General features: G+C 44.9%; 1 protein-coding gene across 1 annotated transcript in view; it reads right to left on the bottom strand.

Moving 5' to 3' along the window:
- Window positions 1-1,933: 1,933 nt before the first annotated feature.
- The window catches only part of LOC308285614 (PH domain leucine-rich repeat protein phosphatase 1-like), a gene marked incomplete at its 5' end in the record, with an annotated part of 92,710 nt that continues 79,985 nt past the window's right edge, over window positions 1,934-14,658 (bottom strand). Inside the window, 9 exon segments of the mRNA XM_080726429.1 lie at window positions 1,934-3,658; window positions 4,644-4,872; window positions 5,388-5,582; window positions 8,309-8,422; window positions 9,849-9,979; window positions 11,436-11,598; window positions 12,041-12,241; window positions 12,867-12,958; window positions 12,960-13,023. Coding sequence (XP_080582555.1) covers window positions 2,279-3,658; window positions 4,644-4,872; window positions 5,388-5,582; window positions 8,309-8,422; window positions 9,849-9,979; window positions 11,436-11,598; window positions 12,041-12,241; window positions 12,867-12,958; window positions 12,960-13,023 — 2,569 coding nt within the window. The 3' untranslated portion in view covers window positions 1,934-2,278.

The following is a 14,658-nucleotide window of genomic DNA, read 5'->3' as shown; positions in this document are numbered from 1 at the left end:
AGGCACACAACGCCTCGCACTGCAAGGCGCTGTGTGCTTGTAGATCGTCTGTTTTCACTAGTTTAAATCATTTTTAAATGAAAAATGCAAAATGAACGGTTTTGGACATACCGGTACAAGGTTTCCACCCGACAACGACGATTTAATGACAGTAAGGTCTGACCGTCTCTACCAAAATGTTTAGGAAACACTGTGACTTTAGCCTACCATGTCATCAGGAATAACAAGGACACTGGACGGCATAACCTTATATTCACAAATTTAAGATTTATTATACCAAAGACAGGAACATCTGTGTTGTTTGCTTTCCATAGTGAATATACTTTGTTTCTATTACTGAACTGACACAGTCATGCCGGTGAGAACAGTTACTGTAGGAGGGAGGTGGGAGTCAAATATTGTGTTTGTGTTTTGCATGTGTTGCACATACACATTTCAGTGTGCGTGTGTGTGCATGTGCATGCGAGGTTGCATGCGACAGTCTGTGCGTGTGAATGTACATTGGATATAGTTATGACTACAGGACATCACAACTGGACAATAAGGGTAGCGAGCCGTACTACATTAGTAATCATTATACCATTTGTGTGTAATGTTTCTGTGTCTGTAGGGCTGTCGCAATTATTACATAATCGTCTAATCGCAATTATTTGACATAGTCGCAATTATTTGACATAATCGCAATTATTTGACATAATCGCAATTATTTTGCGATAATCGTCATAATCGTTCACATGTTGAAAAATGTTTATATATGTTCAAACATTTAAAAAATAGAGGAAATAGCAGATCTACTGGAAATAGATCGTCTATTTCCACTATCAATGTTCTTTTTAAAGTGTAAATTTGTCAAATATGTCCTTCATTTCTTTGTATATTTAGGTTATGTGTCATATCTGCCATGTGCAACTTCAAAGCCTACAAGCCAAACAGAAATGTAATTGTCAACGACAAAAACACAATTAAATCGTAAATCGCAATTATTTGAGTGACAATTAATCGTCATGTAAAATGTCATAATCGTGACAGCCCTACTGCTATTGTGTGTATACGATTGTGTGTGTGTGTGTGTGTGTGTGTGTGTGTGTGTGTGTGTGTGTGTGAGAGAGAGAGAGAGAGAGAGAGTATTTGTATGTCTACAGTGTAAGATAAAGGAGGGTGACATCTCCACAACAGCGAAACCCCAAGTGAACCACTCACTCTCCCTACCACTAAAACCATTCACCGACATACAGGCGTACACAGTTCCTTTAAAATCCTCAGTATATAACATTTCTCTTATTTACAATCATTGGAAAACAAAAAAAAAATCACCATTTCTCTCAGAGAAGATTAGTAAAAGTGACTAAGTCACCATAAAGAGTACAGTATGCAACTCCTAGGAGTTAGTCTTTAAAATTTCTACAAAAAATTTCTATGCTGTTTTATCGGCCAATAGCCATGATTTTACTGAAGAAATACAGTATTTTTTAAGTGCCCTATCTACAACAGTTAAGCGTGGTATTACTGGCGTGTACCATTCAACAGTTCATAGATAATAAAAAGATTATGTGACTCTGTTTTTAAAAAGTTCTCTCAGCAACTTTCTTCACATTAAAAGATATGATAAGTTCTTTAAAAAAACAAACAATAAAACTACCTAACAAATCATGGACTCATTATCCATGTGAACAGGTGTTGTGGCAGGCTAATGCTTAATGTATACTCTGTTGTATGACGGTGTCCTTTGCCGAAAATAGCTGATCTACAAGCTCACAATGTGCTAAATCGTGACAGACATTTGAGCTTGTGGATCAGCCATTTTCAGCCCGCGACACAAGTGTACAACAAAGCATAAATCAGGCTTAACATTTTGCAGAGAGACTAGTGTTCATTACATACTCGGTTGGTTGGTGGTCTACAAAATTAAAAAAAAAAAAAAAAAACGTTCCAGTCTGTGAGAAGGGTGTCACCTTGGACACACTCCAGGGGGTTTGGGGTATCATTAAAGGGCTCATTTGCTTGCACTAGCTTAGAAGTAGTTTGGGAGAGAAAAAATAAAAAATAAAGTTACGGAGCAGGTTTCGACGCATGGTGGCACTCCAGTGACGAGGTCGTTACGAGTGCTGGAAGGCTGTGGACAGTCTAGAATAGGACAAGACATATATATACGTATATATATATTTCTGTCGTTTTAATGGACCAGTGGAGGAGTCTTTGTCCGTCTGTGTCCGCATACTGCAGAGATCAGAGTGGTACAGTTGATGGTAGTGGTGTTGTGCGTGGCTGCAGCGCGCCTTCAGAGGGGCGTGTCATAATAGTCTGTGGGCTGCTCGGCGCCGGGAGGCTTCTGCTGCTTCTGCTGGTGTTGCTTCATGATCTCCTTCACCTCCTCCTCCAGCTCGGGGGGGATGATGAACTGGTCGTCCGGGTCCGGCTGCGCCGGCGCCGTGAAGTAACCGCCGGGCTTCTTGGAGGGAGCGTCGGCCGCCACCTCGATGAGGTTGTGGCTCTTTTCCTGTGGCGCCACCGACCCGTTTCCCCTCCTCTTCCCCCCCGCCGCCGCCTTCCCCCCTTCCCCGCTGCTCGCTCCTCCCGGGCCTCCCGGCCACGGCTCCTCGCGCTCCGCGAGGCCCTCGGCCGTCTCCCCGGGGCTCACGTCCACGGCCTCCTCCGGGGGCTCGGGGGTGCAGGGCGGGGGAGGAGGGGGAGGTGGTGGAGGCGGTGGCAGAAGGGTGCGATCCGGGGCAGAGGATAATGATGATGATGATGATGATAATGGTGGTGGTGGTGGGGGTGGCGCTTGGGACGACGGGGAGGCCGAGGTCTCCAGCCCTGCCCTGAGGCAGTGGATGTCCGCCTCCACCTCCACCCGGCTGCCGTTGGAGAAAACCCCCGCGATGGGCTCCTCGTCCTCGCTGTCCAGCCCGTTGTCGGACAGGGCGCTGGAGAAGGTGGCGCTGGACAGCTGCCTCTGAAAGGAGCCCGTCAGGCAGGCCGGGTGGAGGGCGCAGCAGCTGCGGGAAGAGGGCAGCTCCGAGGCCGGGTAAGGGTACTGGCAGGGCTGCGCGTGGTTGGCGTGCGCCTGCTGATGCAGGGCGGACAAGGCGGGGGCCTGGTGGTGCAGGTGGAGGTGCTGGTGGTGAGGCTGCTCGTGCAGCAGCACCAGGGAGCTCTGCGGCGGCTCGTCGGACGAGGCGGTGGAGCCCACCTCGCTGCTCATCTCGCTGGTGCTGATCTCGCTGCTGATCTCGCTGCAGGAGGAGGGTGGCACGGGCAGGGAGCCGTCGGGGGGACGCTCCTTGATGGCCGAGGAGGGGTAGGAGCCCAGGCCGGGGCTGGGGGGCGGCTGGGGGGGCTCGGAGCAGCAGCAGGAGCAGCAGTCTTCGCTCACGCTGAGCTGGACCACCACGGCGCTGAGGCTGTCCGTGCAGCCGTAGCCCTGGGCCAGCGTGCACAGCTTCTTGGCGGCGGCCAGGCCGTCGGGGACGTTCCGGACGGCCTCCACGGCCTCGGCGGCTGACATGGCGTCCCACAGTCCCCGGCTCCCCAGGATGAAGAACTCGTCCTGCGGGGTGAGGGTGACCGTCTGCACGTAGGGACGAGGGAGGACAGAAGGGTACAGGAAGGAGTAGCCCATGATGCGTGTGGAGTCGGTCACTCCGTTCACCTTGTTGTCCTGCGGGACAAAGGAAAGGCGGCGTGACCAAGCATGCATAAACGGGCAATGTGAACACATAGTATTTAAAATGATCAGTGTCAATAAATGGCAAGCTCTGTAAATATTTGGACAGCGACCTATTGTCTGATGTTCTGGGTAGATAGCGCTCTCTCGTGTATACTTCCTTCCTTGTCGGCATTCTTCTCACGCACAACCACAGGCAAGGACACACACTCACATTTTATTGTGACACATTGTAGGACAGCGATTTTACTAAATAATTGTTAAATGTTTTTTGTCAATAGCCAATCACGAGCGAATTGTGAGCTTGTCGATTTTCAGTGCATGAAAACACCGGCACGCAACCAAGTATAAACCAGGCATAACTCTAACCTTAACTTAAAGTACCTAATCCTAACCAAAACCCCAACCTGGATATTTTCTTAATCGTAAGCCTAACTAATTTCTCTTGTGAGGACCGGGAAAATGGGCCTCACAGAGTCTAGTTCACAAATTCTACTATCTACTTGTGGGGCCCTCACAAATATAGTAATATACACCAGTGTTTCTCAACCTGTGGGTCCCCAAATTATTTTGGGGGGGTCCCCAAATGATTAGCTTAATGTGCAACACTGTTTTCTCACTCAACAGTAAACAAACTAACATAAGGTTTAAGTGTATAGAGGGTATCTGCACATTTCTAAAGTGACAATTTAAGGACTTGATAATGCCTCTGAAATGACAAGTTAAACATTGGCAAAATTATCAAATATTAGAGGCAGAAATTGTGAAAATAGCCGATCTACATGCTCACAACACCGTTGTGAGCATGTAGATCAGCTATTTTCACCATAGAACTGTGATATACAAAATGTAATGCCGCAACTTTTAGTGCTCGTCAGGGTGGGGGGTCCCTAGTTAAAATATGATAATTTTGGGGGTCGCGGCCTGAAAAGGTTGAGAACCACTGATATACACAGACGCATATTCCAAAGCCCTCTACCTCAGTGATGATGGCCTTGTGCTGTCGGATCCTGCAGTACTCCTCCTCCAGGCCTACGTTGTGAAGCAGGGACAGGGCCTGTGGCTTGCCGTCTCGACACAGGATGGCCTGGCACTTGCCCACGTTGGCAGCCGTCAGGGTGAAGCAGCCGCCGGGGTCGGTGGGGTCGTGCCTGATGTGGCACAGCGCCGCCGAGCCCCCCAGCTTCTGCCCAGCTGTTCCCAACTTCCTGTGGTGGCGGAGAAGTCACAGAGGACGGGGAAAGTGGCAAAGAGGGACAGAGAGTGATGATGATGCTGTTTTGGAAAAGTGAGTAGCAGTAACATGCAGTTGTCAATAGGGATGGGCATCGTTAGGATTCGATCGACTGTGATTCCGATTCCGCTTATCGATTCTCTGTTTTGGTTCCATAATGGTACAAAAAAAAAGGGACAAATCTGTATCTGCATTATCTGGAGTATGAAAATATTGTCACAAAAAGTACTTAAAGTACCAAAAGTAAAAGTATGTTTGAAAATGGCAGATATACAAGCTCACAACGCGTTGCGATGTGACGCGTTGTGAGCTTGTAGATCGGCTATTTGCAAAGATGATTATTTTGGGGGTTGCGGCCTGAAAGGTTTGAGAAACACTGCTTTGCATCACTGCTAAGAAGCAGTGAAAGTGACAGTGCTGGGGTCAGATCAGCTACCTCTGCTACAGTAGAAGCAGTGAAAGTGACAGTACTCGGGTCAGATCAGCTACCTCTGCATGACCAGGAAGGTGTTGGTCATGTACTCCTCCTCGCTCTTGGTCTTGTGCAGCTCCTCGGCCAGCACGTCGTTCATGGTGCACTGCAGCAGGTAGGGCACCTCCACGTTCCTGTCCCCGTCAAACACCCCGTACAGGGCCTCCCTGCTGCCCAGGAAACTGTTCACTGAGAGGGCCGCCACGCACAGCCTGGAGAAACACAACGCCATAAAAGACTACATTAAACAAAATACTTAAAATACCATTTCGTGATGGCTTAGTCTAGTGCCACACTATGAACTTGTAAATTTGCTATTTTAGAAAAATTGTGAAATATTTGAATATATATACACATTCCATGCCTGGGGTTTGCGCCACTAGATGGTGGTACACTGCCAGGGATTTTCATAGATTCCCCTTATTTGGAAGGGCCCACGGATATCACGTGTGTCCATGTTGTGCAATGTTACTTCCTTCCATACGTCTTTCTTCACCCAGACAAGAAATATTGCTACCGCGAACATCCTCCGCTTTGATAGCGCCCGGTGAAAAAAAAAAAAACGTTTCTCCGAGGAGGAGGCGAGGAGCGACTGCCAGGTCGACAGTGGTTGAAAGAAGTTGTTATTGTGCCTGTGGGGACCGCCATCTTGGCCGCCCGCTATAGTGACTGGACCGTGCCTCTCCTCCAGTGGCGCTCTGGCGCCATTTGTTGGAGACGAGTTTGTTGTACGCCCAGGGTCACATTGGCAGAGCTTCGCAGCAGGAAATCATAAATAGCATACGCATAAATAGCACAGCTCACTTCACACTAGGTATGTTTTTTTTACTCAAATCTTTGCTTCTGGGGGTCCCTGGAATAAAAACTTTTGAGATCCTTGACATGAAAAAGTTTGAGAACCACTGATGTACAGCAACATAATTGTTAGGATTTAGAAGACATTTGTAGAGTGGTACAAGTTGTCATTAAGCCACTCACTCATGAGCACTGTGGGGGCTGGAAACCTGACTAACAAAAAGAAAAGGAGAAAAAGGAAGCTGCACACAATGAAGTGTCCCTCACACTTTGTTTCTCACACACACATCTGCCCACGGACTGATCACGCTCATGTATCCACAGTACACACGCTACAGTAGTAACCATGGGAACACTCACATGCCTATGTGTCATTTCATTGTATAGCCCAGTGGTTCTCAAACATTTTCACAAATTTCACAAATGCAATTTTTCACAAATCCCTTTTTTTTATAGTGAGCTTGTAGATGGGCTATTTTTAAATGGCTGAAGTATAAAATAGAGTTAACCCATTTAGACCTGAACGCAAATCTGTGTCACTTTAGATTTGAACCACTTTAACCATTATTTTATGCTTTAACTATTAAAAAATAGCAGATATACAAGCTCACAGTCTTATTCAATATTCAAGTCGTTGAATATTTTTGACCCGATTCTATAAATGGCTTCTAAATCCTTCTTCTAAATCAGTGGTTCTCAAACCTTTTCATGTCAAGGACCCCCGAATTTACATGTATTTGGCCCCCATCTCAAAATATGTTGTTCCAGGGACCACCCAGAAGTAAATATTTGAGTTATTACAAATGTTCGCTTTTAAAAATATATATTCAAAGACTTCAAAAACACGATTTTTCAAAAATAGCAGATCTACAAGCTTGCAGTGCGGCACTCGATCGGTGCCACGCTGTGAGCTTGTATATCTGCTATTTTTCAATAGTTAAATAATTAAATAATTCTAGGCCTACAGTAAATGGGTTAGACTGATTTTGATGCTATGTTAACTAATTCTGCTGGGGACCCACTGGAACCCCCTCAAGTGCCCACTTTGAGAATCACTGGTATATATTGCCAATGGTCTACTGAACGTATAAAGACCATGATAACAAGTAGCAATAGCAAAAGTATTTGCTGCAGAATGAATTTTATCTCTAGCTCATAATGACCTACATTCCCCTGCACGTGGCACATACAATATAGTACGTTTGGAGTAGTGAGTTTTTCCACTGCAGGATAGTACAGTATGCTGTAAATGTACTGTAGGTCAGATATATATTTATGCGTGAAACAGTTTTTGTTTCTCTAAAAACCTTTTTTTTTTACCTACATTTTTATCCCACGATTTCGTAACCCAATTTTCACCCAGTGTCAATTGCCCAAGCTTTAATCCCGAGCGCTACTCTCCCTCTGCCAACCCGGGGATCGAGAGCCCCGAACTGAGCTCATGCTTCCTTCAACGCATGAGGAGTTTGCCATGCATGAGGAGTGCATGATTAATTTAATTGTTTTGTTTCGTAAAGCATCTTTGGGTATGTAGAAAAACATTTGATGTACTATATATTTGATGTAGAGCGTACTAGAGACATATGGGTCGGGCTCTAATACAGTGGTTCTCAACCTTTTCAGGCCGTGACCCCCAAAATAACCATATTTTAACTGGGGACCCCTCCACCCTCACGAGCACTAAGAGCTGAGGCATTACATTTTGTATACTATGGTTATATTGTGAAAATAGCCGATCTATTGTTAAAATAGCAGATCTACATGCTCACAACGCCTCGCAATGCGAGGCGTTGTGAGCATGTAGATCTGCTATTTTCACAATTTCTGTCTCTAATATTTGACAATTTGGCCAGTGTTTAAGTTGTCATTGTAGAGGTATTAAAAAAGTCCTTAAATTGTCACTTTAGAAATGTGCAGATACCCTCTATACACTTAAACCTTATGCTGGTTTGTTTTACTGTTAAACTGAGAAAACAATGTTGCACATTAAGTTAATCATCTGGGGACCCCCTAAAATAATTTGGGGACCCCGACTCCCGACCCACAGGTTGAGAACCACTGCTCTAATACATATGTAGGTACATAGAGCAGACATAATTGGTTGAGCTCTACTAAGAACATGACATCACTGGATGAAACTCACTTGTTCTTGACGCCCGAAGCTTCCGTGTAACCATGGCTCCACACCGCAGGCCCACCAGACGCCTCATTGGATGAGAAGGTTGGAGGCGGATCAATGCGGAAACATCGGATATTACTGGGAAATGGAATCAGAGGGAAAAGGGATATGTTTGGTGTTTACAAAGTGTGAAACACAGGTCCTTGTTTGGGATCTGAAACCTGGCTGTTGTATTAAACTACTTCCACCTAGCCTGCTTCCAGACCATAGACCTCACCTCTCAGAGTGGACTGTTTCTCTGGTCTGGAGCTGAGTACATGAATCGGCAGTTTAGCAGCCAAAAACTGCGGCTGATCCAATGAGCGCAGTGGGTGGGGGCGGGTTTAACGAATATCCAATCCGCACAGCAGTTGAAACGATTCAAACAAAGTTCACACACACACGCGCGGTTAATGTTAATGTTGATTACATGTTTCTGGTCGCAGTTCTGTGTGGAAACAGTCACTGGCACAGACAGAGACACACACACGCCGCGGCCGTGTGTCGCGTTCACCGTGCGTCGCGATCACCGTGCGTCCCTCCCCCGTAAATCGCTCAGAATAGGGCACAGTTTCAGACTAAAGCGTGAGCTGAGTCTGAAATCAGGCTAACTTCCACCCCTATTCTGGGAGGAACATTCACTGAGAATAGCAGATCTACAAGTTCACAACACGTCGCATAAGCGTGTACTGTAGATCGTCTATTTTCGGCCAAGAGATTTGGTGTAATGTAATCGGCAGCAGGGCACCTCATGGGGCAACATTTCCCCAAGTAATCTAGTCCTTGGAACCTCCGGCTAATTTGTCTAAACGCAGAGGGCCCTATGGAGCAGGGGTTCCCTAACTTTTTAGCTCAAGACACAAAAGAGAAATTAGACATTTACCCAGGACACAAACTAGTGAAAATAGCAGATCTCGCGATGCATTGAGAGCTTGTAAGATTGACAATGTTCACTACTTCTTAAACATTTGTTTGTGAATTTAGTGAAATTCTTCTTTGGCATTTATTTATGCAATTATTTAGAAAAAAAGTAGGAAATGTACCCTTGCCCCAAATGTAGTATTCAACTCAAACTAAACACAGGTGGGTAACATTGGAATATAAGAGAAGCACAGACATGAATAAAGACTAGAAGGTAGGGATGGGACGATATGCGATATTATCGTTTATCGCGATAAAAAACACTCATGATAATCGTATCGTGGAGATTTAATTTATCGTCATGCACTGGGATCAATTCACCTTTTATTTGCCGAGCTGCATATCTGGTACCATTTAAACCCTCTATAATTGGAAAAGGTATGATATACGTATTACATACTTAGTAGTATTCTACTAAGTATGTAATTGTAATTCTTCATGTTGTGAGCTTGTAGATCTGCTATTTTTTGGCAAATGTTCCACACCAGGATAATGCATTTTGATTATCGCGATAATATCGTAAATCAAGATTTATTTTGTCAAAATAACGGTGATATGATATTTTCATATGGTCCCATCCCTACTAGAAGGTGCTGCCACTAACTTGAGCTGCTCCAGGGTCTTGTGGTCCAGGCTGAGGCGAGGGTTGCCGGTCAGGTCCAACTCCTGCAGTTTGGGAGGCAGGTTCTCTGGCAGGGTGATCTCACTCAGCTCATTGCAGCTCAGATCCACACACTGACAGCAGAAGAGAGGGGGGGAGGGGGGGTAAAGTGAATAATCTTTGCTGTCTCGGGGCCAGTGGGTCAACAACATTAACTGGAATGATTGGTGGAGCGGGGTTTTGATTGAAGAGTTTATTAGCAGTTTGCAATAGAAAGAAGTACAGTTTCATGACAGCACAACTCACTGGTACAAAGTCAACTGAAAGGAGATCCTAGTAAGCTTTACGGCTTAATTACACATGAACCACTTTATGTATCTCATGAAAGACAGACGGATAGAACATATTACTTTACATAGGATAATAGGGGTGTAACAATATAGTAACTGTATCGAAATATCGCTTTTAACTTAAAAAATTGAAGTATATCGAAATGAAAACAGCTAAAATCGAATCGAATCGTTTTATTTTGTATCGTATCGAATCGGCAGTGCAAAGAATCGATTTTATCGATACTACCTACTTGTGCATTGTATTTAGCATTTTTAAGAAGAAAAAATGAAATGGAGGGGTTTAATTACTTTTCCTTTCCATATAGCTACACTGGTCTATGGATAAATGTGTGTAATCTCTGGGTTCATGTCAAGGTGCAGGTTTGTCAATATACAATGTCCATGTATTTGGCAGATAATCACTGTGTTTACTTATATCCATAATAATACATGTTTCCCTTAAAAACCTGCACTATCCACACCTTTCACACAGATTTAATTTCTTTGCTAAATAGTTACTATATCGATTTTAAATCATTGAATCGAATCGTATCACCATGAATGAACCAATATCGTCCATGTATCGTATCGTCAACCATGTATCGTGATACGTATCGAATCGCTATTAAAATGTATCGTTACACCCCTATAGGATAACATCAATTACAAAAGCAGAAAAATGGGGAGAAAAAGGGAAACATGGGGGCTTAGTCTATTTACAAGTCTTGAGTAGCAGCCGCCTGAAGGTGACCTTTCATAACAATTTTGAAGGAGGCTAGGGATTTGCACTCCTTTAAGGGAGGGCGTTCCACATGTTGGTGGTATAGCTGAAGAACGAATTAGAGCCTTTTAGTGTTAAGGTTGAACATGATTAGTGGCGAAAGGGATCCTGCTTGATCAGAGTGGCTTTCCAAACTAATGACTGGGTGTACACAAATGTTTTTAGACCTTTATCTGCCCAAAGGTTTAGTATTGTCTATAGGCAATTTTCAGCCTTGTGTAGCCAGATGAATCATGAATCTGCCATTGCAAACAAAGATTGCCCTGGCTATGCGAGGCCCCGGCTCTCCCAAATGGGAAGGGATACTATAAAGCCAAACATCTTAACCACTAGCCTAAGAGAGAATCCTCCCATGGCAAGAGGAAATATTAGGCCTTTGGTCTTCAGGCAGAGTCTCTGGGCCAGTGTGCTAATTATGCACGCATGCACGCTCACACACACACACTTCCCGATTTGGCAACATTCATTTCAGCTTACTTTCATCTCCGCGAGTTGCATGACCTCGGGAAAGACCTCGATGGCGTTAGAGTGAGCAATGAGCGTGTGCATGCGCCTGCAGTTCATGATGGTAGTGGGCACAGTCTTCAACATGTTCCCACTCAGGTCAACCTCCTCCAGTTCCTCCAGCTTGGCCATTTTACTGAGGCAGAGACAGAGAGGGAGGTGTGTTAAATGTGTCGTCCATTGGGGTCTACCGTAGCAAAGTCAGTGAGTGACGTACAATAGTGACTGAGTCATTCAGAGATTTTCTTAATGCTATATTTGGATAAAACAGTAGAGAGAGAAGAAAAACGGAGGGCTGAGAGAGTGGGAAGAACATGCAACACGTCTCCAACCCAAGCCCCCTCCTTTTAGCGTTACTGTCTGACTGTACCTCGTGCTGTTTACATTTCTGACTAATAAAGTATTCAATCAATCAATGAAATTGATACTGAGGAACCAAATGGATCCTTCCGGGTCTGTAACTCGGAGAGTGTACAAATGGGGTCCATTTGGTTTCATTTGCACACTCTCCCGAGTTAAACAAGCCCTCGGGATTTGACACAGTGCACAGATCTGTTCCGCGTCCATGTGCCTCTCACCTTGCTGGGAAGGTCTGGAGGTGGTTGTAGGCCATGTGCAGCACTCGGAGGTGCGTGTGCCCTGTGAGCATGGGAACACACTTGTCGGTCAGCCGGTTGTTGGTCAGGTACAGCTCCTGGAGGATGCTGTGGCTCTCCTCGGACAGGCTGGACGGAGGCAGGTGCTCCAGCTTATTGGCAGAGGCATTTAGGCACCGCAAGCTGAAGAAGAAGAAGAAGAAGAGGCCACCCGTTTAATGTTTTGCTCTTTGTTGCCTCTCCGAGTCGAAACAAACCGTCAATATGTTTCATTATAGAGTTGGTTTTCCTTATTATGTAAAAATATAATACTAGGGGTGCAAGAGTTGATCAAACAAATTGATAATAAAAAAAAAAAAACTATAATTGATAATATATAAATTATCTATTTGTAATACTATATATATAATAAATTATATAAAAAAGAGTGGTTAATTGGTTAATTAATTTGATGTCTCTATAATTCTCTATTATTCAACTAATAGAAAAAGTAATCGATAGAATAATTGCAAAGAAAAATCAATAGTTGTAGCCCTTTTAAATATACAACAATTTAGGCATTTAGCATATGCTCTTATCCAATATCCAGAGCGTCTTACAATGAGCAAGGGTAAACACACAATGCAAAGAGACGGGGCATTTGACCAAATAGATCACTTGAAGGTCATCAAAGCCCGTTTACCTACAACAGTGGTTCTCAAAGAGGATTCCAGGGACTCTGTTGGTACGGGTTCATTTGGTTCCATTTTGTACACAGTCAGAGTTAAGGGAAGACCTTGACATTTGAACGTTTGACTAAAACACTGACCTATAAGATTTGAGGAACAGGTTGCAAGGCAGCTCGGACAGTTGATTGTGCTGTACGTCTAACACCTCCAGCAGAGGGCGCTCCACCCTTTCAAGGCAGCTTCTGCAGGCGGTTGTGTCCTGCACTCAGCTTCCTCAGACTGTTGCTGCACAGCAACCTGCAGCACGGAGAGAGAGAGAGAGAGAGGAGAGAGAGAGAGAGAGAGACGCGTCACTTGCCAGAGCACGCACAGCAGCCACTGTAGCCGCTAATAGTGCAGCAGCAGAGCCTACAGTATGTGTGTAAAGGAGGAAGAGAGAGACGTCCAGGACAGCGAGCGAGCGAGAGAGAGAGAGAGACGAGAGAGAGAGAGACGAGAGAGAGAGCGAGAGAGAGAGAGAGAAGAGAGAGAGAGAGAGAGAGAGAGAGAAGGGGGGGGGCTGTTAGTGAACTGGGTCGCAACAGGCGAGGATAGCGTGGGGGTGGGGTGGGGGGGGAATAGAAAATAGCTGCGCCTCTAGTTGAGCCTGCAGCTGCGATTCATCATCCTGACACTTACTGGCAAAAAAAAATAGATCTGCAAGGAATGAAGGGACCAACAAGGAAGGGGGGAGAGAGAGAGAGAGAGAGAGAGAGAGAGAGAGGAGAAGAGAGAGAGAGAGAGAGGTGTAGAAATTCAGAGAAAAAGATAAAACTAAGAAAGACGGCATTAGAAGGATGGCGAGGAACACCGCCGGACTCAGAACATTCTCACAGTGACTGAGAGATGGGGGGGTCAAAGCCAGCACAGGTGAGCAATGAGCATCAGCCACAGGTGAGACAACGAGGGAACATAAGGAGGGGGGGAATGAGAGAAGACGATAGGGTAGGTGATTTATGGGCTCTGTGGGGGATATACGACAGGTCAGCAAAGGGCAAGGGAAAGATAATGTGGCATCATGCCCCTTACAGGGCTGAGAAAGAGAGAGAGGAGGGGTTGAGTGGGGGGCAGAGAAAAGAGAGAGAGAAAGAGAGACAACATTGCTCACCTTGAGCCACGTTGTGAACTTGTAGATCAGCTATATTCAATGTGTGACACGTCTTATGACAAAGTATAAATAAACATAGCCAGCAATGCTTGCTGCAGAGAGCATCTGTATAAAGCAGGGGTCTTCAACAGGGGGTCCTCAGAGTTACTACACGGGGTCCTCCAAATCTTCCAATCCTTTTTATGTTAACATCTTGAACCCTAGCGTCCATATTCTGAGAACTGTAGCCAAAAATAGACGATCGGCTATTTTCGGCAAGAGGTTTGGTGTAGAGGGAAAAAGAGCAGACTAAGTACAGAGTAAAAGGTCAAGTTTATTAGGTAATGACGGCTCAAGTGGTTAAATATCTGAAAACACAAATCGACATGAATCCAAACTACACTGATGATCGTGCTGTCAAACTATATGGAATCTATGAAAAGGTTGTGGGGGTCCCTGCTTCATCACTCTCTCAACCAGGCCTGGAATTTCGTCATTTTAGGGGCAAGGCACTTGGCCTTTAGTGTTGTCAAAATGAGGGCACAAAGGCCAAGTGCCAGGGCAGGAAGGCCATCAATTAAAACAATGATTTTAAGTCCATGCCAGTCATAATTAATTTAGCTTAAAACATTAAGGAAGATTACATTTTTAATTAGGCTAATGTAATACCTTTCCATTAAATAAATATCAAAAAGCTGTTTATTTATGTTTTTCCATGTGCAGCGGTGTAAAGTAACTAAGTACATTTAATTAAGTATTGTACTTAATTTGTTATTGTAATTTTGAATATTTCCAATACTTTTACT

Source organism: Nannobrachium achirus (genome assembly GCF_963921795.1).
Source record: "Nannobrachium achirus genome assembly, chromosome: 5".
Taxonomy (NCBI): Eukaryota; Metazoa; Chordata; class Actinopteri; order Myctophiformes; family Myctophidae; genus Nannobrachium; species Nannobrachium achirus.
Note: the sequence above shows the minus strand (reverse complement) of the source record. Positions and strands in the feature narration are given on the sequence as shown.